The 26,345-nt window shown below is 44.7% G+C and overlaps 1 protein-coding gene and 1 long non-coding RNA gene across 2 annotated transcripts in view; one reads left to right on the forward strand and one right to left on the reverse strand.

Annotated features, from left to right (window-relative positions):
* The first annotated feature begins 7,915 nt into the window (after positions 1-7,915).
* LOC134145776 (uncharacterized) lies at positions 7,916-19,709 on the forward strand. The gene is made up of 3 exons (XR_009959684.1): positions 7,916-7,983; positions 10,252-10,409; positions 19,302-19,709. It is a non-coding gene; the product is annotated as an uncharacterized LOC134145776 (long non-coding RNA).
* Positions 19,710-20,187: 478 nt separating this feature from the next.
* Positions 20,188-26,345, reverse strand: part of ITPR1 (inositol 1,4,5-trisphosphate receptor type 1) — a 188,199-nt gene continuing 182,041 nt past the window's right edge. The window contains exon 59 of the mRNA XM_062585659.1: positions 20,188-21,563. Coding sequence (XP_062441643.1) covers positions 21,477-21,563 — 87 coding nt within the window. The 3' untranslated portion in view covers positions 20,188-21,476. The remainder of the gene's footprint in view (positions 21,564-26,345) is intronic.

The raw sequence follows: 26,345 nt of genomic DNA on the forward strand, positions 1-26,345 counted from the left end.
ATTCAACCTAGTTCCATAATGGCAACAGGTCATTGGTATATTTGATTGCTCAAGTGTCCTTCATTGCAAACCTTAATCGATTATCTGGGTCTGAATCTGAGCAGCCCTCCTGCAAAAGTGAACTCAGATAAATTGAATGCCATTAAGACTTCAGGAAGCAAACTTGTATGTATTTTAATATTGCAATTTTTCAAAGTGAGAGAAGGGAAGATAAAAAGGCCCTGGAGATGGGAACTTGTGGCAGGGTACCAAAGAGGTCTCAGCATGGTTTATCCTGTGCTCTCACTGGAGACAGGAAGGTTTGCAGCCTAAGTATAGTTGCTGTAATACTATAGATTATGCTCCAGGATTGTCTTGACGCCAGCTACCCCCAAACTCATTAAGCCTATGAGTAAGTGCCTGACTTCTTGCTGAAGCAAAGACTCTTCACTCAGTGAGCTCAGCCTTGTTCAAATTAGCTTCATTACTGCCAGCCTTAGCTATAGAGCCAGGATCTGAAAAGGAAAAGCCGCTACGCTTGATCTCTCCTGAACAAAAATGAAGGCATATTATTTGCTGCAGCCATATCCTACCCTTCCAATGATTTCAGAGGCCCCCTGCATCTGGATTTGTCAAGCTAGCAAAATGCTAAGATTAATTCAGACACAACTTTAACATGGCCTTGTGTTTGTATCTTGTTTGATAGCTTTACTAATGAAAAATGCTCAGTGATTCCTATCATAAAAACAGATTTCAACTAAGCCAGGCTTAGTACTAGCTTTGAATCAAGGGTGAAAAGTAGACAAACATACACTTCTCAAAGTGATGAAAGCAGAAAGACACCTCAGATGGGTTTGTATTGCTACATAATGGTGAAATAATCCTCAACCTCATCCATGTATTTCTAAAGCATTCCTCACCACAGCACATGATAGCTAAGCATGAAACACATCCATCGATTTAGCATTTGATTTCATCCATTTCAGTGCATCAGTTACGTATTACTCGCGGGTGCTTTCTTCGTTATGGAGAACTCATTTGTAGATAGATATTGGGACAAATCCTGATGTTATTCAGCGTAACTTCCACTGGAACCATAAACATTTTTCCTCTCTTAGAAACTGGCCCAGAATTTGAAATCCATGCCAAAGAAAAACTGTTAAGATTTGTCAGTTAGGTACCTAAGTATGCAGTAAGCTTTCTCTTGAAGAAATCAAGATTAAAGCTCATACAATTAGGGACAAACTAAAATCAAGGGCAGCTTTACTAAAGCTCATTAAAACATCCTTTGTACCACTCCCATATGTGGCACCCAAAGTCTCATAAATACAGTGGTCTAATGAGAATGCACAGGGGGGGTTTCTTCTAGTATTTTTCTCTTCCATATTTAGCAAATGTCATAGTTTAATGAAGGGATGTCAAAGGAACAGAGAGCTGCCCCGAGATAATCGTCGCCTGCTGCTAGATAAATGCTGTGGGAAGACAAGCGAGAAGGGCTATCATGCCAACGATAAATTATGGAGAGGGGGCAAAGTGCAAAAACGTAACTGACAAAACTTTTATTTATAGAGGTGAGCTGAAGTAGCTCTCTTGCCGGCCTTGGCGAGGGGCTCCTCCGTCCCGCCTCCCTTGCGGGCCCCCTGTGCTCGCCAACCTCCGTCGAGCCTGCGCGGGCTCTCACTGCCTCCTTTGCAGCAGCGCTCACCCCTGAGCACCTCAGCGCGTCCTGCAGATAGACTGTCCTCAAAGTCACCTCGAGCCCTCCTGCCATTACCCTCTCATTAGAGCAGAAAGCTCCTGTTTAACAGTGCTACACGAGTCCTTAGCTAATGTACGCACACAGGCATATTTGGTCCCTGCTTCCAGCCCTAGTTGAATCGCCAAATGAGTAGCCCTTGGCAAAGCGTTCCCTGAAGACTGACCTAAAGCCATTTAAATCTCTGTAAAAGCTCATACTGACTTCCTTCAGGACCTTACCAACAGCCTTTTATTTAGCCTTTAAGAGCGTGCAAGCTGGTTAATATTTATTAAAGCCCTTCCTTAGACTCTTAGATTTTACAACCTTTTATGATTCTCACTAGATGAAGTTTTCTTTTTCTGAACAACCTAATCCCAATCCACACGACTGCCTGCTTCTCTCTCTCTCCTGGTTTCTCTGCTTCCTTTCATATAACAGCTATCTCGTTCTCCTTTCCCTTTTTCCATGTAGGTCAATATTGATCTAATTCCAACAGTAGTTTTGTAGTCCTCTTCATGGTGTGTTCTCTGGTATGTCCATGACCTGCATAATGCCCGTGTCCAAACCCTCAAGAATTTATTCTATTTGCTAACAATTTACTTTGCAGAATGTTTTACAAGAGCTGTAGTCTATGCTTTATTTCACCAATTACTCCCATTTCTCAACTGCTGCACAGAAATGACTCAATAACGCTTTATGGGTGACCTATCTCTTCAAAATTATCTTCAGATTGATACGCAAGTATAATATTCCCAGCAACATACTTTCTTTTAAATCACGTCCAAGAAATAGCTTGCTGAATTTCCTACAAAACTTCATCAACACATAGGTCTCAGAGGATGGAAGGAAAAGACGCGAATCAGGCCAAGATGCCCTATTCCTGAGGAGAGGAGCATCAGCTGGTGCAGAAATCAAAAAAAATATTTCTGTGGCATCTCAACACTTCACACAACTTCCCTGCTACTCTAGGGACAATAGCAACTATGGAGCTACAGCATTTGTAGACTTTATGGGTCAAGGATGGATAATTTTTCTCTGATCTTGACTGATTTTTTTCACTGTGTTCTTAAGAAACAGCTATATTTTGAACGGCTTTCCTGTATCGTTCATCTGACCTACTGGGGAAGTTCCTAGAGGAGAGCAGCCACACGGAGGTCTCTGTGGTGAACGGTTCACAGCGTAAAAAATAGCGAGTGAAAAGGAGTAGCCAAATGAAGTCCTTCACACTAGAGATGTGTATGGTTTTTGAGCCAAGAAACAACAAAAAAGATTTCCATGGCTTTTCTCTACAAAAGTATCAATCATCTCAACAACGTGAAACAAGTTTCATAAAATATTCTGCAATTTTACAAATAAATTCTGATAAAACTAACCCCCTCCCATACTTAACTGCTCATATTAGCAAGCCAGTTGCCTGTCAGATTTATTTTGGTACATGAGCTACACTAATTAATAGTAAAGAGCATGCAATTTTGCATCAAACTTAAGACATTTGCTACAAGACAGACTTTTGAAGGGTGCAACTTTTCCCAAACAAGATTCTCCATAGCTGGACACAGAGAAGTGGCTGCATCTGTCATACCAAAAGACACGGTTGCATCAAGGTTGCGTATTATCTCCATCATACTCAGACTGTAATATATTTGCAGACCTGCCTGCCCTGCAGGCCAACCTGGAGCTGATCTCTGTAACTTGTTCTCTGACAGTTTTGTCTAGCTGAGGAGAGACACCGAACACCAACTGATAGCCAACCACAGTGATGAAACGTGGACAGAAGCACATGTACGCATCCGTGTTAGCTTTAAGCAGCAATTTTAGTAGACTACTGGGAAAACTAAGTCTAAGGTTTAGTTTGGGGAGGAGTCTCTCAGTATGTAGCTTTTCCTTTGACATACTGACTGCTGTAACTGGTGGTTGGTTTGGAAAGGCCAGCATGCCTCTGGCCAGCCTCCGTGCTTCGTCTCCCAGGAAGATCCCCAGAGCGGTGTGTCACACTGCGCGGCTTTGCGAGACCTTCGGCAAACGCCCAGCGCTGCCGTCTGTGCCGGGTCCTCGCTCCAGTTAGTTAGCCCAGCGACAGGAAGGCTGCTGCGCGCCTGCCCTACCAGCTTGCAGCCACACAACCCAGCAGGGCACTCTGTGAATATGCTCCTCTACTCAAACAGTTCCAGTAAAATTAAGGCTCACATATTCAAGCTAGCAGTTTCTCTATAATTTTAGAGTTTGGCTCTCAGACAGGTTCAATCAGTATAATTCTCTGTTTTAATTCAGCTGCTCTCTGTCAGTAGTTATACCTTAGATTAATTTAACCTATTTTTCAGTGCAGTGGGGTTACTGAAGCACATGTTTCAGTGGAGTATGAGCCTTCATGTTTTTTTTTTATTATTATTTATTAAATGCATTTTTTGTTTTCTGATGAGCAGGTAAGTGACCCCTGGAACTAATGAAGTCTATCTTCTTATGAACTTAGGAAACTGATAGCTGTGTGAGCGCCGTTCCTAAGTTCTTCATGCAGGTAAGCACTTTGAGGTCACCCGGTCCTTCTTTCCCTTCCTCTCACACACAAACATACTCATGCCTATAAAGTAACGCAATGCTGCACTATAACTGCTACTGTAACGCTGCTACTTCTTCCACAGTTGGGACAGTTTTATCATCTCCCTCCTCTTTTAGCTACCTATTTTACTGGAATGTAATTCTGCACTTTTGATGAAGGTGGCTTGGTAAAATCTGGCCGGTATCAGCCGGTAATCAAAGTTACTTGAAAAAACACGTACATATAGGCAAAGTGATCGCATAAGCACTGCTTCCATAGCAGAAGCGTTTTCACGTGGACTCTGAACTCACTGTTCACTAATCCACAACCTATGCAGTTTCTTAGATGGTGCCTGTTATTAAGATTTCTTATGACACAGAAACCACCCAGACTGAACTTTCTTTCCAGACATTTATCTCAGTAACCAGCACACATCTTTAGTACACCACCCTGCCCCTGCTATTTCCATGAATATTCCAGGCAGGAATGGTATGCCTATTATAAAATTGCTCAACACTTTCCACAGCAAAAATCCAGTTTTCAGTTGATTTTAACTTTGAAAAGTCTGTTTCTTTCAACCACAGAATAGGAGGAGGAATCTTTTATCCCTGCTAAGCAATTCCAGAAATTTTTTCTATGGAAAAAAAGAAATGTCTAACGTCACTAGGCTTTGGGCTTGTAACCTGAAATCTGACTGGGGAGGGACGGGCGAGCGCTGCCGCCCTGCCGACGAATCAGCTGAAATGTGGACAGGTTACAAGGCGAGGCGCAAGCACGCGCCGGGAGTGTGCTGCATGCCGCCTGGCACCGCGGGGCATCGCGTGCCGTTGTGGGGTGCCGTGGGGCGCTGTGGGGTGTCCTGTGGGGCGCCATGTGGGGCTGTGTGCCGTCACGGGGCGCCTTGGGGTGCCATGAGGCGTTGCGGGGCACCGTGGGGCGCCGTGGGGCGTCCTGTGGTGCTGTGGGGCACCATGTGGGGCTGTGTGCCGTCACGGGGCGCCTTGGGGTGCCATGAGGCGTTGCGGGGCGCCGTGGGGCATCCTGTGGTGCTGTGGGGCGCCATGTGGGGCTGTGTGCCGTCACGGGGCCCCTTGGGGGTGCCATGAGGCGTTGCGGGGTGCTGTGGGGCGTCCTGTGGTGCTGTGGGGCGCCATGTGGGGCTGTGTGCCGTCACGGGGCCCCTTGGGGGTGCCATGAGGCGTTGCGGGGTGCTGTGGGGCGTCCTGTGGTGCTGTGGGGCGCCATGTGGGGCTGTGTGCCGTCACGGGGCCCCTTGGGGGTGCCATGAGGCGTTGCGGGGTGCTGTGGGGCGTCCTGTGGTGCTGTGGGGCGCCATGTGGGGCTGTGTGCCGTCACGGGGCCCCTTGGGGGTGCCATGAGGCGTTGCGGGGTGCTGTGGGGCGTCCTGTGGTGCTGTGGGGCGCCATGTGGGGCTGTGTGCCGTCACGGGGCCCCTTGGGGGTGCCATGAGGCGTTGCGGGGTGCTGTGGGGCGTCCTGTGGTGCTGTGGGGCGCCATGTGGGGCTGTGTGCCGTCACGGGGCCCCTTGGGGGTGCCATGAGGCGTTGCGGGGTGCTGTGGGGCGCCATGTGGGGCTGTGTGCCGTCACGGGGCGCCTTGGGGTGCCATGAGGCGTTGCGGGGCGCCGTGGTGTGCCATGCGGCGTCCTGTGGTGCTGTGGGGCGCCATGTGGGGCTGTGTGCCGTCACGGGGCGCCGTGGGGCATCGCGTGGCGTCGCGCGGCGCGGGGAGGCGACACGGCGGCAGTCGGAGGGCGGCGCGGGTCCCGCGGCACAGCAGAGCGCTCCTGCGAACGCCCCGACCGGGAGCGCGGCGCCCCGCCGAGCGGAGAGGGGGCGGCGGGGGGGATCCGGGAGGCTTTGAACGCGCGTTGCGGCCCCCGCGGCGAGGCCTGAGGGCGAAGCGCAGGCGGCGCCGCCGGGAACCGCCTCCCGCCCCGCCCCGCCCCGCCCCGCCCGGCGGGACGTGCGCGGCCGCACGCGCGGGCCGCGGTGCAGGGACGGGGCGGCGGCGGCGGCGGCGGCGGCGGCGGCGGCGGCAGGGGGGGAGCGGAGGGGGTCGCGCGCCGGCCCCGCCCCCGCGGCGCAGCGCAACGTGCGCGGCGCCGCCGCCGCCGCCCGTCACGGCGGGTCCGGCCGTTGGCGCGGCCGTTGGCGCGCGGGGGCGAGTCGCACGGGGCCGGGCGCGCCGCCAAGGCCCGTCACCGCCCGGGCCGGCGGCCAGCGCCTCCCCCGCCCGCGGGGCCGGCCCGGCCCGCGGCCTTCCTGCCCCCCTCCTTACCGCTCCTGGCGGGGCTTTCCAGGACGGGCCCGGCCCCGCGGCGGCGGCCTGCCCGGGCCGGGAGCCCCGCGCCCCGCCCGCGGCGGGACACGCCGAAAGCGGGGACAGATTCGGCCTTTTCGGGTGTGTCCGTCGGGGGGGAAGCGGCAAGAAAAAGAGCTGGACTGGGCTAACGCCTCCCCCCCCCCCCGCCGGGTGCACGTGTGAAGGGGCGTTTTGGCGCCAGGATATGCGCAGTCTGGTGTGTGTGTATGTGTATATATATATTAAAAAAAGGCGGGTGGGGGGAGCAGGTCGGCGCTCCTGCTGCGGGTGCCGGCCTGTTGCAGCCGCCCGGGCCCGGCCCCGCCGTCTCGAGAGGTGCTGCAGGCCCTTAACGCCGAGCGACGCGCGAGGCCTCGGCCTTTCCGCGGCGGGCTGGACATGCCCTTGCACAATCCTCAGATGTTATCCCTGTAATTGCAAAGTTCTGCTTCCCACAATAAAAGAAAAAAAAGATCAGTGGGGTCCCCCTTGTCAGCAACAAATACTCGTGCTTAGATACTTAATATTCTGCATTTAATATTTTACTTGAAAGTTTCTAACTTGTGCATAGAAGGGGACAGTTTCTTAGGCCGTTACCCTGCTCTTGACTACGTAGCAGTGCAGAATTGCATTTACTTCGAAGTCTACCTGATCCACTGGACTCCGGCTAGGCAAAGATGATGCGATTTTCCAGACTGAGGCCGAATACTGCAAGATAGTAGGGTTGGTATACCTCAAACCTACTGGGAGATTTAAGCTCAAAGTGTCATAACATGCGCCAATGTCCGTTAGTTACAATCTGTACCAGTTGTAAATGCTTGTTCTGCCCCAATTGATGCATTACCTTGGTCCAGCAGAAATCTGTAGTTTAGCACTATTGCTTCATCAATGAAGTGTCCTGTTTTCCTTAAAAAAGAAGCTTGGCAGTTCTGAATCTGTTCGCCCCTTATCTGCTGTAGGTGTTTTATCTCCTCAATATAATCCTACAAAAAAGTTGTTTTATCTCTTTTTGATATGCATAATATATACTGATCTCTCACTTAAACCTCTTTTAACATTGACAGTGTATAACAAATGCATTAGAAACTATAGTTTTTTAAAACATTAGTGTAGTTTAAATGTGTTCATGTTTGCTCCAGTAATAAATAAGAAGATAATCTTTAATGAGAATCAAATGAAGCAAACAGCACATTAATTTTCTGCCATTTAAGTATTTTCATATGATTGGGATGTCAAGGGGTTTTAAGGAGATTGTTGCTCTCTGTTTTTCCCATTCAAAATAATTACCAGAGTACTAAAACAATTTTTTTCACATGGGCAGGTTTCCTGTGTCAGATTAATAAATGAAGACTTGGAGGGGGCTGATCTTGGGATTTCCTTCTTGCATCCTGCTTGGCCTTGATAGGTAATAGGAGCTTTTGAGGGTTGGCAAGTGTCTAAACTTGCTACTTGGTGTTGCCTTGGTATATATAAAAACCTTCTTGACTTGTTTAGAAATGAATGTAAGTAAAATAAATAGGGCTGGTAAGGCTGCATTTATTTTGATTATTATTACTGTAGGCAATTAATGCTTGCATTTAAGAAAGCTGCTTTTTCAGAAAAGATCTTAAATGCCTAGTGTGGAAAAGGAAGTTTAGCACTACATGAGGCTACTTATTTTAAAGTTTTCTTTTAAAATATTTTAGCAAATAGTCACTACAAGTATCAATGGCTTTTCCAAATGCATTTAAATTTTTTGCACCAGTCCTTCCATTTGGTAGCCAGATTTTTAGAGTATACAAGTTTTGGGGACTAGAATTGTCAACTCCTGCAATAGAGGCTTACCTACGAGGATGAAAAGCAGAACTAGCACACTTTGGCTCCAGCTTGTGCTTTGAAGTTCAACACCTGCTTCTGTATGGGTAACCACCATCTTTCCAACCAAAGGAATAACTAATAGTCAACAATGGTAGAAAAACAGAGCAAGAAATGCTTGATGTGTGCACAAGAACATAGATCTCCTCTAGACCTTTTGGCTTCTATACATGACAAACTGATAAAAGTCTGTTCAATGCACAAAAGGTGAATCAGTTGTGCCTCGTTGCATTGGAAATTTTTTTGCTAGTGCAAGAGACAGCCCCAAATAACAATAGTGCTTGTGTAGAGAGGTTGTGATAACGTGGAGAAATATAGCAAAAGTTTATATCCTCACATTCTAAGCCAGGATTCCCCCTTCCCACCAAAAAAAGTGCAAAAAAAGAATCTTGGTAGTACAGAAGTATAGGAGAAGGTCAGAGAAGGTCTACAAAATACCTGACCATTTTCTATTTAAATAGCTTCTATGAAGCCTGTATGCAAAGTGTCACACCGATGCAAATTAATGCTGTTGAGTTATGGCTGGAGTTTAAAAAACAAGCTGCTTTTAAATATGATCTGCAAATTAAAATGTGGGAAAGAAAAAAGCCACCCCACAGCTTCTGAGCTCTGCGTGGAATGTCACGGTGAGCACAAAGGGGACATTATGTCAGAAGCTCTGATTAAGAATTTAAATCAAACACTTAAATTCCAAAATTACTGTAAATATCAGGTAAGGAACAGAGTGTTTTTAATCACAGTATCTTTCAAGCTCTTAAAGTGTAGTTCCAAAATTCTTAAAGCTGTAACAAAAGTAGATCAGCAAGTAAAAAGTTAGAAGAGTAGCAAATGCAGCTAGAAACATAGTGTTTATTTTATGTAAAATAAGAATGTATCACTGAAAAGTTCTTTTTAAAGTTATTCTGGATTTATTTTTTTAAGTATTTTTTTGTTTCATTCTACAAAGGTTCTAATTTAACTGTAAAATAACACATAGACTGTATGGTTCCCAAGTAGGGTTTATCTTATTCCCAACTTTTGCCAGCCTGAGGAAAGGGCTTGAGCATACCTGCAGAATGGGAAGCAGTGCAGTTACGCCAGTGTGACATGGGTGTAATTAGGGAATAGGTGTGAATAATTCTGTTAGGAAGGTAAAGCTGCTTAGGAAATGCTGCTTTACTATTCCAGAAAAACAGCTTTTCACTTTCACTGCAATTCACCTTTCTTGTCTTGCTTTGCGAGCAGAGTGACCTCTTTACAAACAGGGACACTGAGATCAGCTCTGTGGTGAGGCCTTAGATGATGTACGTGCACTGAGGACTAGTGTTGCCGCCACAGTCCTCAGGCCTGCGTTCGTAGTGCTAGAACTCTGCTTTTTCAGACTGGCGTTCTGCTTGGTTTCAAAAGAGATGCAAAATCATGTCATTGTGGTGTTACTAGGTCATTGATCTTCAAAGATGCTGGTTGTCGCCGAGCAGAGGTGGGTAGAGGGAGGGCACCGTGGCCATGCTGGCGACAGTCAGAATACTGCCAGCAGCCTGGCAAGGCCAGGACTTCATTTCTGGGTTTCGGTGGCGCTTCAGCAGCTCCCTGTAACGTCAGTGAGGGCTGCTAGTTGTTAATCCCTATGAGAAAACAAACCGAGAAACTTGCTTGAGCTCTTGCTTAAACCTTTGTCTTGCTTCTTTTGGTGGTTTAAGCAACACATAGTCCAAAAGTTGTCAGGATTTAAAAATCTCTTTGTGAATAATCTTCAGCTGTGTTTTTTCTTAAGTATTATATCCTTCCACTCATAGTGGATTCTACTGACAGTTTTCTGACCTTTTTCTCTTAATTACAGTGAACACATATGGTCTGAGTCCATCGAAAGCAAAACGTGAGAGAGGTGAAGCATTCCTAGCGGAAGGCTGACCAAGTTCTGAGACTTCATATATACGTTAATGAACAGCAGTCAGAAAAAAAATGTGGGCATTCAAATTAAGGACTGGAATAATAGTTGTAAGTAGAGTTTATGTTCTACTGATCATGGGACTTTCGGTTGTTTCCTATCTGTTTTTCAGTAACGTGTCTGGTGGTTCTAAAATGAGTAGTATTTATCTGACCCGAGTCAGAGACATTACCTCATTGTCACAGGGTCAGCGGCAATTAGACTGCAAAGACCAGCCAAGCAGGGCCGCTGGGTACAATAGTCTGTGGCAGGCTTAACCTTTACAGTCAGCGTTGCTGCAGAGGGACAGCCCTGCAGCGTGTTACAGCTTCGCTGTCCCATGTCGGCCAGGCCTGGCGTTTTAATAGTAAGAACAGAGCAGAAAAGGCCCTCTTCTTTCGTAACATATCATAATGCTTACGGGCGCTTATCAATATACATGTTAGAAGATTATCATACATTAATTTATGCAGGATTAATGGGTTGATTTGGGGTTAAAAATGAAGCATGTTCCAAAGACCATTTAATAATGGATGAAGGTAACATAAGTACAATAATTTATAGGTATCAGTCATTCTGCACTTATATTAAACATGATATGCAAAGGTTAACAGTCAGGTCAGCAGCTGTGCGCAGCATAAGCAGCTCAGCAGGGGGAGGCAGCTGAATTTAACCTACTAATAGAGAAGGGGAATGTAATGGCTTGTGTACTGGGGTAGCTTTTGAAGGGGCCAGATTCTCTCGTGCCCTTAGTTCTTATTAGCAGCTGACCTATGTACTCAGAGTGCATTTAGAACTGAAAACAGGTGCTTTTCCTTTCTGGGGAGGACAACTTTATACTTCTCTCCTATTAATATATGATTATGCATCATACATACTTCCTATTCGTACATGATACGCTTCAATCACGGGTCTAACCCACGCAAGCCAAAATGTGGTAACTAGAGAAATTCAAGAGCAGTTCATTTTCAGATAGCGTGTTTAATATTCACCCCAGATGAGACAGCTGAGCTGCCAGATGAAGCATTTTGGTCATTGGCTTCCCACTGTTATTCATTATTGACTGAAAGGTTTTGTCAGGACGGGTGGGTAGGATGCTGCTGGAATGCATGTGAAAGGCATTCTTCCTGATCAGGGCACACTGCCAAAAGGGCTTTCCTCCTCCATGTTGTCACTGGTTCTCCTGATTCACTCTGGCTGCCCAGCTTGCTGCTGCACGATTTCATGCACCACCCCTGCTTATTTGGTTCAGGAAAATTTAATGTTCTGCCTATTTATTGTTCTACTTTATAAAATTCATTTTTGGCACAGGCTGAGTAGTCTTGCTCTCCTAAAGAGAAAGAGGCTATGAGATACATTAGGGCTTGCACAATGGGTATTTTACAGCATGTAATCAGCCAAGGTCAGGGGTTCAATCCCCGTATGGGCTATGCTGAGGGTTGGACTAGGTGATCTCCAGGGGTCCCTTCCAACCTTACCATTCTATGATTCTATGATTCCCTGTTGCTTTACAATTCAGATCACTCAGAATTAGGACAAAGATAGTGTAGGGAGCGAAGCTTTGCCCTGCTGTCCTGTAAGATGGAGTAGTAGACTTGCAAAAAGTCTAGACTGAGGATTAGACCCACAAAAGGACTGAGGTAACAACAAATGTGAGCATTTCAGTTATTATTTGTTAGCACCAAATCAAGCCATGAGTTCAGGGTCTCAGCTTTCTCAGGAGTGAACGGGAAGAGGCAGGTGGTTGTGTACAGGTGCCACGGCAGGTATCGTGGGGAACAGAGCACTCTGCGGTAGCTAGTCAGTGTGCTGAAAAGAGAAGGGGGTAGCCTTTCCTGAGCAGGCATCGGGCTCTGTGCAGCTTTACTTCATGCTAGGTTCCCAACTCGGAGCACTGTTCAGAGGCACGATAGCTAATAAATCACAACTCACACTGAGCAGCAGCACAGAGCTACACAGCTGCCTAGGTGCTAGAGCACCCAGAAGTGAGAGCCAGATGCAGCGTGCATTCACGCCAAAGATTTTAATCTAGGTTTTCTTGGTGAAAACTCTAAACATCAAGCTATCAAATATCCTGGAGATGGGGCTCTTTCATTGTTTCTTGTATGCGTACTCCTTTGTATCATATAATATTTAATTATCTCTCAAGTGAGAAGATTGTTAACACTCTGCTCTGGGGTATAGAGACCTTACTTTCAGTGCCTGCTCCAGACAATAGTTATTTCTATTAAGTATTCACTAAAATAGCAACTGTGCTCAGATCTGCTTCCTAGCAGAGTGTTAATGATACTGTTGTCTCTCCCTTCAGTCCAGTAAATGCTATTAGATGCAAAACAGAACAGTTTCAAGAGGAAAAAGTCGCATCTTCCTTAATCTAGTTGTGGAAATATTTATTTGGAAGGTGCAAGATATGATCCGAAGCAAGATTTGGGCCTGAAACACCTGCATGTCTAGAGACCTCAGCCCCTGCTCAGGGCTACCCTGGGTGCCTTTGCATTTTAAACAGTCCTGATCATCTCTTCTCTAAAAACATGTACTTGGTTGGCTCCCAAAGTCAAGGCAGGATTGAGGGGCTTAGTGCCTCGCATCTTGCATGCAGTTAAGTACTGTCAAAACATAGCTTATCCCAAGTATGGCAATAAATAGGTATTTAGGAACTGGGGGAATTATTAAGCAGCCAGAAGGGCTCCCAAGTCTCAGTGTATGATCAGGTAGCTCTTTTTTCTACTGATTGTTGCCAGAGAGAGGGCTCTGCATGACATAGGTGTTTGGTTTGACTAATTATGAAAATTCTTACATGAATCCCCACTCAGCTGATACCTCACCCTGTATTTGCTGAAATGCTGTAGGCATGTCGGTGGTTTCTGTAATATTTTGCTAAGCACCTCGCATTGTGCCTTGTTAACGTGCCCAGGGTTTCATCTAAGGCCCCTGTGGGTCTTGAGCCTTCAGGCAGTCTTGGGCACACCAAACCTTCCCTGCCACTTGCATTTCAGAGGTGCCAGTAGAGCACAAGAAGAAAGTTTTGATGGTGATTTCTCACTGGTAATGTAGTAGATGAGTTGTTAGGGCATTTGCTTGGAAAATGAAAGACTTTCTTAGCTGAGGTGGTGCAAGCCATGTCTCCCACCTTGCAAGCTGAATATACCGAGTATGCTCTGTGTTGCTCCTGTTAACACTGGCTCTGTGCAGAAAGTCTTCATTGGGCCGCTAGGAAAATGAAAAGTAGCTACAATGGTGTTGACATCAAAGGCACTGCAAAGAACCTCTATTTCAGTCTCTCTTCCCAACATTTCCATTAATCAGTCACTATTTACTTGTACTCCTCATCCCATTTCTTAATTTTAGAAGAAAAGAATGGGCCCTTTTTACCAATCACAAACACATGCCTTCAGGAGAAAAACTCTCTGGCACAGCAGATGGGATATTTAAGAGCACATTTAAGATGAGCCCATCAGCAGCATTTTCCTGCAGACTATTCTTTCCTCCTCTCCTACCATGTCTCTTTCAGGGCACCAGCTAATTTGTACACTGCTCATTTTAGACTCCGAGCCAAATGCTGCGGTCACTGTGTACTGCACGAGGAGTTACACACCTGACACAGGTTGCCACCACTTCAAACACTTACACTTCTGCGATACATAGCTTTTAGGCACTGAGGTTTTTCCTCAGCTGTAATCCTAGCTTTTTCCAGCGACAGATAGTAGCTGTAGTTTTGGGGTATCTTCAGGGTGACTCAGGGTTTTTGAGGATGTGCCTTTAAGTTTAGGTAGCCTAATTCTCTTGCCAGCTCTAGATCTAAGTGGACACAATCCAAATTGCTCTGTGCAAAAACCTCCTACTAAGCCAGTGAGCTGACCTTCAGTGCTAGAATACAGATACAATAAGATTCAGTGGTTGCAAAAATCTAAACTAAAGACCAGAAGTAAAGTATCAATTATGAGTAAGGGCAGTTAGTCACTGGGACATATTACAAAGGTCTGCACTAAATTTACCATAACCGGAAGCTGTTCTTGAAAATGTGGGGCAGTTGACCCACCAGTTACAGGACTGGACACTGGAATCACCGGGCGATGTTCTTTAGTTTGTTTCATGCAGGTAAGTTGTGCTGCTTGATTATAATGATTCTTCTGGTTTATGCATAATGAATCATCCTGTGATTAAATCACTATGAAAACTCACATGGTGCACAAATAGAGACAAAACCACTTTCAGATATGATAACACTGAGGGAATACAATTTTCTTTACTGTAATTTAAATATGGACTGTTTTGTTCCTGTCATTCATAAGTGCAAGTTTCTTACAGAGTTAACAGATTCTGTTTCAGTCTCTGTTGTGTAAAAACAGTATTATGGACACAAGTGAAATGTAAATCACAACATACCATCTCCACTCTTTTAAGAGTCACACTGAAATACACGGAGCAGATATAGAAATTCCACTCCTTGCTGTTTTCACATTCAGTGCTCTGTATATTTACTTAATGCTAGAGATGGAAAATGAAAACAAAACCATAGTTTCAAAAAACACCAGTAAACAGGCTTAGATTCTACTCTTTCCCTTAGGACTGAGTACCATTTCCAGGCAAAGGAAGTACTCTGTGCAAGCAAGAGCTGCAAAGTCATTTCCTAAATGAGACAAGAGAGAAGCAGGGGAGGAAAAAAAAAAAAAAAATCAAGGACTGAGTGCCAGGGTGAGAACAGACAGACAGCAGAGGAGGAATAATGGGTGAGAGAAAGCTAAAGAGAAGACTCTGAAGGATGATAGCTCTTCTGGATGAAAAGGCTGACTTGAAATAATTCAGGCTGTTCCTGCTCTGCAGTGCTCCTGGGGAAGCACCTGGCTTAAGGCAATTTATCCAGTTGTCAGCTTGTTTTCACACAGACAATAAATGCATCCTGGGATTGTGACTTCAGCTAGGCACAGGGTGGTTTTCCCATCTCATGATTATTTTTGAAATTTCTGAAGTTTTTCCCATGTTGCATTGGGAAAACCTTTTCTATTTTTCCCCACCAAGAACTGAGTGCAGGGAAGAAGAGACAGGCTGAGCACGGAGACGAGCTGAAGCTAAGGCTTCCAGCGGCGTCACAGCCGGGTGACTGTGCCCCACACTCTGCAACTACAGACTCATAACACACTTGACAAAACCACTATAGGTTTTGTCCATTTTCCTGTGAGCTGTTAAGGTTTAAATCAATTGGCATTCATTTGCTTTCAGAAAAGTTTTCTAGTTGTGATTCCAACTGCAACTGTATTCAAGTTTCCCTTTATTTTGCTCTCCTGTTACTTTGATTTGATGAAGAGTTGTTCCTATCATATTTTTCCTTCTAGCTTTGTATAATTTAACTTCCAAGAGTCCCACTCACACATGTAACTGCAGTACAGAAGCATCCTAAATAATCACTGGAGCACACCACAAGTGGGCTAGCTGGACTAATACAACTACTTGTTGTGGCCTCTCCTGTATGCATAGCATAGTCAAATTTCTGTATGAGCAAGCATGTCGGCTGTGGTGTTTGATTGTACCTTTAGTACCTTCAGAGCACTGCTCTGTATTTGTCCTTCCTCCCTTGATTTGTCTTGGTTGGTTCTAAACTCTGCCCAAAAATAAGAAGAAAGAAAAAAAAAAAAAGTGGGTTTATAGGCAATGTGCTGACAAGATAACTGCTATGGATGGTAATAAAGCTATGTAGCTCACAACGTAGCCTCATATTGGAAAGATATTTGTCACTGTAGATTTTGCTTGTCATATGCAGAGATGACATGCAGATCTCCCCTCTGACTGATTAAGAGTCATTCCGAGATGCATCCACCCACAAAAACCACAGACATGCTGCTTTACTCAAACCTTTACTTTAACCACTACTTTGTGATGCAAAACTGGTGGAGTTTTTGGTACTTTTTGTGAAAAATGAAATCTTTAGAGGGGTTTTCCAGCATCCTTGCTGGTTACTAAAAACAAATCAACGTTAGCGTACTGGATGGGACAATTCAGTTTACTTGTGGGTGGTTTTGACATTCAAATTAAAATGTTTAGTCTGGAAGAAGGTTGAAAAGGTAATAAATAAAAAATTAGATGCAGAAGTACTGCACTTCTCTTGAAGTTACCACTTATCTTACAGTTAAAATGGCAGCTTCACATTAGTGGAGTAATTGTCCTGGTTTTACTCCAAATATCAACATCATCTACTGACTAAGTTAAAAGACTAACAACATGGAGTCAGTCTGTTTGTAAAAGCAAATACGCCATGTTAAACATAAAGGTTACGCTGTTAACTGTTTGGAGTCAGGAAACTCACAGTTTAAGACTGGACTTCCACCACAGCATTTGCAAATCCAGTCATGTACGCTCAAAATAAGGTGGCCCCCAGTTAAAACAAAGAGCCCCCCCAAACATTCATCATTAAGCTTATGACAACTCTGTGTGCCTACAGCAGCAGCTACCTGAAAGCAGCACTTCGGGTATTTTTGCATTGATAGACTTCGTAGGCATCATTTTAACACCTCGCTTTGGGCTATCATGTAGCTGCCTGACAAGAAATTGTAAGTAGGTCTGCAGGAGTACAAAGAATACACATGGCAACGTCTTCAGATGCTTATGTTGAAAACGTAAAAGGGAAAGTACTCCAAATAAGTTTCTCTTGTTCAGAAATACAATGGGCAATTTAAAAAACCTATTAAGTCTGTGTGTAGGAGCATTTCCCATTCTGGGAGACAAGTTGAATTGTTATAGGGAGCTATATTATGACTTCCCTGACAAAGTATCAATCAGGACTCCATTATGTAACGAGGTATCCATCACACACGTCCCATTGAGAGTCCCTGCCACGAGCATGTAGACTGTAATCCGGGCTCCTTTGTCCTGCCCTGTGCCAATTTGCTGTAAAATTGAGGACAAGGCTAGAATTTGTCATTGTAACAGTCTTAGGACCACAGCGTTACAGCTGTGCTTTCTGAAGTTATTTGCATTGCCTTGATTAGCATGTCACCTGCTTCATTAGTGAAGAAAATCCTCATCCACAGATTCAGCCATTCATGCAAATTGAAAAATAAACGGAGATCCTTCCCCTCTAGGACTTTCCATTATTAGTAAAATTGGTAGATTCTTTTTGTTCCTTCCTCTTCTGAAGGTCACTTTCATTTTCACCTTAAAACGAAAGTTCTCGTTTAAAAAGACAAACTAATCATATTCCTAGACTTTAAAATGCAGGAATTCTGCTTAAAAAATATTTTTCCAGACTAAAAAATGTCAGATGCATGCAAGACAGAGGTAGAAACTCTGTTTTAATCTAAGTTTTAATCTAATTCTTAAACTGACTCCCATCTGCAAGGGTCACTGAATCATTAATTTTATTGGAGGTCAGGGAAGTGTTCTCACAGTCAAGACATTTTCTGCAGTGTAGGACCTAAATCTCCCAGGCTCTAAACTGAGTTGTTTCTTCTCCTTATATCCTCAGTGAACATTAAGAACAAATTGTCGTCGTGTTCTCTCTGATAATATATTGGAAAGCTTATTTCCTTTCTCAGTCCTCTTTTCCTGACTACACAATTTCAATTCCTAATGAGTCACGTTTTCCAAATCTCATAATCCCTTTTGCTTTCCTCTGAACCTCTGGCTTTGTTCCCTGAAGTTATCTTTTGATATTCATAGCTATTCCACTGACTTAACAGGACACACCAGACTCACCACTTTTAAAGGATTTCGTGTCAGTTGACAGTTCTGACGTCTCTAAGAAATACTGCTACCAAAAAAAAGAAAAAAAACCCCATCCCCCGCAGAGATGGAGGGTAGCAACCCGTATCTTATAATGTCTCAAGAGATGTCACTTAACCTCTGAGGTCCTGACACTGAAGGGTAACTTACAGAAACTAAGGATAAAATTACAGATTCTGATTCCAGATTTTTTTTTTTAACTTAGAGTCCACAGGTTGTGAATAATTTTTTTTTTTTTTTTTTTTTTTTTTTTTACTTCAAGAGCTATGCAGCTTCTGTAGAAAATAAATGTGGCATTTAAATACAGATTCCTCATATAGCTTCCTTGAGACCTATTACAACTGACGTAGTGCACAGGCTCTCAGTCAAAATTGGAAATCCCTTACGCAAGCATTAACTTCAGTAGTTGCAGGGTCAAAAACTCTACAAAGCACGAGAGGGTTTCTCCATTCCTGTCCTGTCACAGCCACGACAAAGCAAGCCAAGAAGGCGGGGAGGGAATCAAAGGACTAAAGGACCAAGCTGACTTCACTAGCCGATTCAGGGGGCTGTTGAGGAGACAGGCACAAGAGCAGAATGACAAACTGCACTGTAAAGCAACAACACTTCTAGCATTTACAGAAACAAATGTTACCAAACAGTTAAGCGTGACGAAGGAATTTTAGGGGGCAGAGGCAGAGAATACAAACTGTTGGTGGCCTTAAGAAACAAATAAAGCAAGAAAAAAGTGAAATACCTAGGAGCTGTTACGCATGTTGTTTCACTGTAGTAACAAGTTTCCAGAAGAGAATGGCATGTGTTTGTTGACGGATGGGAGGAAAGAGAGAGCAGCCTTCCTCTTCCCCAGAAGTTATTACAGACTACACCCAAGACACTCAGCAGGGAAGGGAAAGAACTGACCACATTAACCCTCTCTCAGCCACCCGGCAAACTCGCCTTGTCCGCACGGTTAAATAACCCAGCAGCAGCAGCCACCTGCCCCAGGCCGTACTTCTAACGTCAAGGAGGTGGTTTTGCTTCACTTCAATCATGGTGTTCGCAGCTGTATCACAGGAGAAAAGAAAAGTATCACTTTTTGCATCTCACCACATCCACTGGGAAATGGCAACCACATGTGAAAACATCAGTAAAACAGTGTAAGGCTGATTTTCACACAGATCAGGGCTTGTACTTCCCACTGAAGGCCCCCATATTTTGCCTTCTTTAGGCAAAGGCTGAGCAGTATTGTGTATTTGCACCTTGTACAGGTGGCCTTCTTGAAGCTCCTGCCTTCATCCATTACCACCATGCAGAACCTCCTCCCTCTCACCTGACTGGAGAGAAACCAGGAGGCTGGCAGAGCCGTGAATGTCTGTTTATTCCCGAATGGAATGAAGGGAAGAAATGAGTCAGACGTGTCTCCGCTGTTCAGAGAAAATGAAATCCTGCTCCTTTTATTGCACAACTCTTGACAGCAGTCACATCTGTCACGTTTCCTATGCAAACCTTGCTAGGAGCCAGCGGCTGGAGAGGTGAGGAAGACTGATTTACTAGGACACGTTATGGAAACCTCGTGTGATTAGGAAATCGCAAAACCACCCTGAGATCCCCGGCACAAGCTTAGCCCGGATTCCCTTCCCCCTGTGGATGTAGTCGATTTGACATTTTGTGATGACCTACAGTAGCGAGACCCACCCTGTTCAGACAGTTGTACACATTTATCAGATTAAAAATGATTAATGGTACCAGGTAGTTCCTGCTACATCTTAACTCAATACAAATAATCAGCAAACACTCCCGAGCACTCAGTACTTCACACTAGAGCAGTTTTAAACTCTCACATAGGATGGCAAGCCTAAAATACGCAGAACATCTGGAGCATCAAAACCTGCAGAGCGCTCTGGGGGCACCAGGGCTCTCCTCTATCAGAGGAGGAATTACTTGCTCTGTTATTAACAGACCAACCTCTTGCCCACTCGCTCGTTTCTGTGGTGGGAAGAGCGAGAGCCTTACCTGCAGGAGTCCCCTGGCCGCCAGCGGGCACCGCTTTCCTGGGCGTGAGGCAAGTCTAGTAAAGAGAGAACAGCAAGTGCGACAAGAAACAGCAGCACACGGTCTTGGAGGGGGGGACAAACCACCAGTAGCCTCTCACCATACATTTTGCATCATTTATTTAAATACCTATATTTATGCATTTACAAATTTTAATAGCTCTGTAGCTTTTTTATTTTGTAGACAGTATTGCAGAGAAATTAGCTTTTGTAAAATGAGGTCCATGTATAAAACTATGCAATGAATTGGAGGGGGAAGGGGAGGAAGAGCTTTCTCTCATACTCTCTGGAAGCAGAAACCAAAGAAACAGTGACCAAATGGAGAGGGAAAGAAAGGGATGGGACAAAATCTCAAAACAACTGGCTCTCTCACAAGTATTACATATATCAGTGCTCAAACTACAGTCCTAATGGGATAGTTCATATTTCAATTGGTGCAACGCCTGTTTGTTCAAACATTAGCAGGCACATAGGTCTCTAATGAAAAAATAAAAGGAAGGAGTCTACACTGAGAATGCGAAACCTGGACAGCCTCGGTATAGGTTTTTAAGTGTCACGGCACAAAATGCCAGTAGGAGACTGCGCTGATTCACCAGTAGTGCATACTCATCCCAAACTTTTGTTTTGCATAAAAAGTTCCCTTTAAGAAAATTTAGCGTTTAAAAAACCTGGTATCTGAGCTCTTCTAGCCTCACTACTTTGAAGAAAACACTTGAAAAATACCTCCTGCTTTCCTGATTTGGACACTTCAAAGTAATGTTTTGCTTAATTGATACTAATTTAACAGCTCATGAATTCCCAGAGTTATCTCTGGGAGGAAGAGGCAACAGATATGGCATTGCAGGATATTTACACACATGGTACAAAAATGTCCAGGGGTATGAAAAATCACCAGTAACACTATTTTGCAGCAGCCTCATTTACACCTGTAATTTCATACCATTTATTACATTGTACTAACACACCATATTCAAAGATGTGCACTCCCTTTAGGACATTTAGGAGTTACAAATATATTGTGATTGCATAATTCATATTGCACAATTGTATAAAAACATAAATACCAGCTATTCTATTTTTTTTTAAATACAAAATACATGTCACGTAGTCAAATATTCTTTTCAAGTGCAATTCAGGTGCTCTCTTTAGTCCTTCCAATAAAAAGGCAATTTTGATAGTTTTGGCACAAGTATAACCTCCATCGTGTGCCAACAGTTCTAATTACAATACATATGCCCAAAACTTTATATAGTAGCAGTCATATACATATAGTATAAAAACATGTTATTTACAAAATGAACTAAACATACACAGAAGCAGCCTTAGCGGTTGAATCTGAACTCGTTTAGCATTATTCGTATTCTTGCAAGAGGGATAAGTGACCCTTCGGATTTATGCTGGTTGCTGTGGGTTCACATTCATGGGAGGAGGGTGTCCTAGGAGACCAATACGCTGTTTCTGCTTCCTCTGTTCTGTCATCTGGAAAATTAAAAAGTTTGCTCATTAGGCCTAGACACTTCCTGTACGTCAGCTTGCAGAATGAACCGTCGCTGCATTTTGTGGTTAGGGTTTATTCTGAAATCCACTTTCTACAAATAATGCTCTTCTGTCTGCTCTGCCAAATACTAATAGATTAAAAAGGCAACTACAAACTTGTTTTGTGAACTCAACAGGGAAATCTATGAACTTGCTCGTGTGACCAGCTACTGTTTTGCAAGAAAATAGATCATGAGAACCAAATGGCTGACTTGAATTAATATAGGTAAGTAGCTTGCAGAAACTTCCCGTTAAAAATTCTTTGTAGCTCATCCAACATACAAAACCAACTAAAGGGGGGGGAAAAGGGAGAGCCCTCAAGTCAAGCTGGGAATACCTTTTTTTTTCCTGCTGGAATATACTGGAATGCTCCAACTCTTTCATCAGAAGGCAGCAATCATTGCTCTTGATTTGCCAAAACCAAAGAGCAAAGCAGTGATGTAAGATCAACTACTTTCTGTAACCGTAGCCAGAAAGCCAAATCTTTGTCAATACTTTCTATTAGATAAAATGTTAGTGCCACCACCATCCCAAAATGAATATATATACATATATATATATATATATATATATTTACTGTGGTATTGAAAAATAACCGTAATCCATCCCTTTCTCTGCTCCCCTCCTTGTTAAAACTTCAAGATTTGAAAACTTACATAAACCAAATCCCATATAATACACAGCTCTAGCACATTTGTGATTTCCATCAGCATACAATCAAATCACTGCACAAGTGTTTCCCCCGGATCACTTTGGCGCCTACGCCTCAGTCTGAGGAGCTGATACCTGGGGAGGTTTGCAGCAGCAGCCAAGGAGAGATGCAGGAGGTGGCACCTCCAAACCTGCTCCTGGAGCGGCTCACAGACTGATCAGGTTGGGCACCGAGGCAAGGGAAGAGCCTGCAGCTCTGGGCTAACACCGGACAACCCTCCTCCTCCGACACCAAGGGCCTGAGCGAGCCCCCACCTTGCGCGGCGCCTCTGTCAAAGACCCGGCACAAGACCGTGTCATCGCATGTTGCCTGGGCAGGACTTTGATGCCCCACAAACAGCCGCAGGCATGTTCTGCCTCCATCGCTTCTTCCTTCAGGCTCGACGCACCACATCTGATGAAAAGGAACTGGCAGAACTGAACCTAGCTGCCCTGCATCTGCCAGGGTAGCCCGAGTCCCCTGAGGAGCTTTGGAGAAGTGGGAAGTAGGGGGTTCTGGCAGCACACCTGCACGCGTTCCTGTGTAACACACACACCTGCATGTATTTGCATAAAACTAGGATTAGAGAGATGGTGAAGGAATTCCCCTTTCCTGGTGAGGGATACAAGGGCAGGTGCTGAGGGAGCAGCCCACATCAGTGCGGGCCGCCCTCGATCTCTGAAAGGTCATGGTGATGGGGGAAGGTTCCTGAGGCCTGCAAGACAGCAAGTGTCACCCCTGTCTTCAAGGCGGGCAAGGAGGAGGATTTGGGGAACACAGGCCTGTCAGCCTCACCTCGATCCCTGGGAAGGCGATGGAGCAACCAATCCTGGCTACTATTTCCAGACATGGGAAGGACAGGCACGTGATTAGGAGGAGTCAGCATGGATTTATAAAGAGGAAATTGTGCCGGGCCAAGCTGATAGCCTTTTACAATGAGGTAACTGCTTCGTGGACAAGGGGAGAGCAGTGGGTGTTGCTCATCTTGTCTTTAGCAAGGCTTTGGGGCTGTCTCCTGTAACAGCTTCACAGACAAGCAGATGAAGTACAGGCTAGAAAAGCAGAGTGAGGTGCACTGAAACCTGGCCAAGCTGCCGGGCTCAGAGGGTTGCGATCAGGGCACAAAGTCAAGCTGGAGGCCAGTCACTAGTGGTGTCAAACTTCGCTGGAGATCATGTAGAAAGATGAGCTGGTCAAAACAGATAATTCTGGACAAACTTTCAAAGTGTCCTTAATCCACCACAGACCGTGCAGCACTGTACACACAACTAACGTTGCTCACTTAAGTACAACAGGTACATATTATTACGCTCATTTAAGCTCCAGGGAAAGCACTGAAACCCAGTATTCCTCTTGAAACCATAATTACACTGGATTACAACTAGGTGTCTTGTCAACATCTCACTGAAGGGGAGGCAGAACTATTATGTTACTTGTTAAGAAAGTTACCATGGTCTCACAAGGCTAGGTCATACCTCACGTTCTCCTTTAAAGCACTTTTGGAAGTCTGTTTTCAAAAAGCTTTGCAGGGATTCACCAACAAAAGGAAGCAGATGACAGGAAGAGAGGAGTCTTTGCATCTCTCTGCTTTTCTGATCACTCATCATAAAAGCTACTGCTCTGCTGAATCAGCTGGGACGTCTTCCCCCCCTCTATTTTTAAGATAACCCCAAAATTGGAAATGTAAAGAGACACACTTCATTTAAAGAATGCCTGTTTACGTGCATCAGTATTTCTGAACAAATTAAGAGCCGTGATTTCACACAGCTAACACTTTTTCAGAAGACACACAAGAAAAAAATGGGAAGAGAACAATGAAGAGACTGTAATAGGTATTTTTCACATTGCTTAGAAAAAAGTGATGTGCATTCTGATGCAGGAGACTTACAAGGAGATTTGCCTTTTTAAAAGGGGAAGAAAAAAAACAACTGAAGTTGAGAGATAAATGCAACATAAATGCAGAATGTTATTAATACTGAGACTTACAATTTTTGTGGAGAAGGCACAGGCCTATAAGATGGAACAATTTTAATCTGTTACGTTTAAGCAGAGTGAATCTCTCGCACGAGCTTGATAGTTGTAGTAACTACACCTGGGCCTAACAGACAATAAAAACTATGCACAACGTTTTGCAGGGAAGCTGTCTGCTAGAGGAGGGGCCTGATGGCAGGTAAGTAATGTTGAAAAGATTAAAGAAAACATAAACAAAACCAAGGGGCCTGAAGTTCAACTGAGTTGAGCTGGAATCTCAGATAGTCGCATATAATTACACCGATGCACTCTGCCTAGTTTCAAAGGTTACTTGTGAGTTGGAATTAGCTCCAAAAATGAGTGCCATGCACGTGCCAAATGCATGATCAGGATACTGATTATACACACAAAAACATGCCGTACGCGACCTGCCGGCGTTTGCCTGCTTTGCCGCTCGCCAGGCTGCTCGAATAAAGGAAACCCGGGCGACAGTTCCAGTAATGAGTCAAGGTTGTGGTTAGGGAGGTTAAGGGTCCCCAGCTGATGAGAGAGGTTCGTCTTGAAAGACAAGCCAACTTCTATTACAAATGCATCGTACTTACTGACATTGGGACATGGCACTGGAAAGGACTTCTGGGCGATTACATCTAATCCCCTGCTGCTGCAGACAATTATGTTGTAATTGTTTTGCACCAAACTGATCAAGATTTTAATGCCTCTTGGTGGATTTCTTTTCTTTCTTCTTTTCTTTCTTTCTTTTTTCTTTTTTTGAAAGTGGGCATGCTGAATGCCGTTTTTTAAACAATTACAGTCTTGAGAAATCCAACAAGCTTGAAATATATGTGAAAGGGAGGCTTGCCCTTTATTTAGTTGCAAGTTAAACACAGGTTACCTGAGTTAGTTTGTTTTCCTGGAGACAGTTCCTGATCAGGAGGAGGGATATACTGGTTCTGTCACATAACTGGAGCATCCTACAACTTAAGCAGGGTTCTCTCAATAACGGTACTTAGGGGAATTCCTAAAAGCTATCACAACGTTAATGAAGCTGGTTTCCTCTTTTGCTTTTACAGTCAATAGCTCTCTAAAAGCTAACCCTTCATTCTTATTTTCACAGAGAGGGAGAGGGTTTTTCAGTGCTTGGTCAGCTGGCAACTGCAAGCTTTAGAAATAAATGCGCTCTGATCCAAGGCTGGCTTGAGTCGATGGAAAGACTCCTGTTGACTGCAGACCACTTTTGAGTCAGACCCTTTAACAGGAAGATGCAAGACATGTTCTAAGATAATTGTTTCCAGGCAAAATGGCAAAAATGCTACACTGCAAGTATTAAAGCACAGATGAAGGAGCAACTGCTTCTACTCTCAGCTCTCTAAAGCAACTGAAGCAAGAGTCCATGGCACAGGATCTGAAAATCAATTACAGCCAACAGCAGCAAGACTTTTTTTGCTCTCAGTCCTACACTTCTAATCAGTTCCTGTGTTCCACAGGGTACTGGGTAAGAGGGCCCAAGTCTATCAGAAAAGCAGAGCATGATCAGAAGCCAGAAAACCAGGATCTCAGTCAATACCATCTTCTGAAGACTAATTTCTTCATAAAACTAACTCGCCTACACAGAAAACAGGTCAAAGGAGAGTAGAGATGGGAAGCAGGAATCGGGTTAGTATTGAAGGCAGTTGTGCCAGCTATTCTGCACTAGGCAGATCATATGCTGAAAAGACAGCGACCAAATCCATCGAGCACCTCTACCCGTGCAATTCCCCCGGCTGCCCGAGATACCTCGGCATGCAAGTCAGCCCCCTGGATGAAACCGACAGCTATCTATATAAACTTAACTAATTGAACCATCTGGCTGAGGTTATTAATCCATAAAGATATGCAGTTAGTCACTTTACTGCCACAAACAGCTGGCAGGGCAGGCAGCAACATCTTTCCCTTTACTTCCAGTCAGGCTGCAGGCAACACAGCCCGGGGCCTGGGTGCTTTCACAGTCCCCTTGCTGGGGTTGGGGTAGGAACAATCCCAAAGAGCCCCTCGAGCCCAGGCCAAGCCGTGGGACTCGGCACAGC

This window comes from Rhea pennata, chromosome 12 (genome assembly GCF_028389875.1).
Source record: "Rhea pennata isolate bPtePen1 chromosome 12, bPtePen1.pri, whole genome shotgun sequence".
Classification (NCBI taxonomy): Eukaryota; Metazoa; Chordata; class Aves; order Rheiformes; family Rheidae; genus Rhea; species Rhea pennata.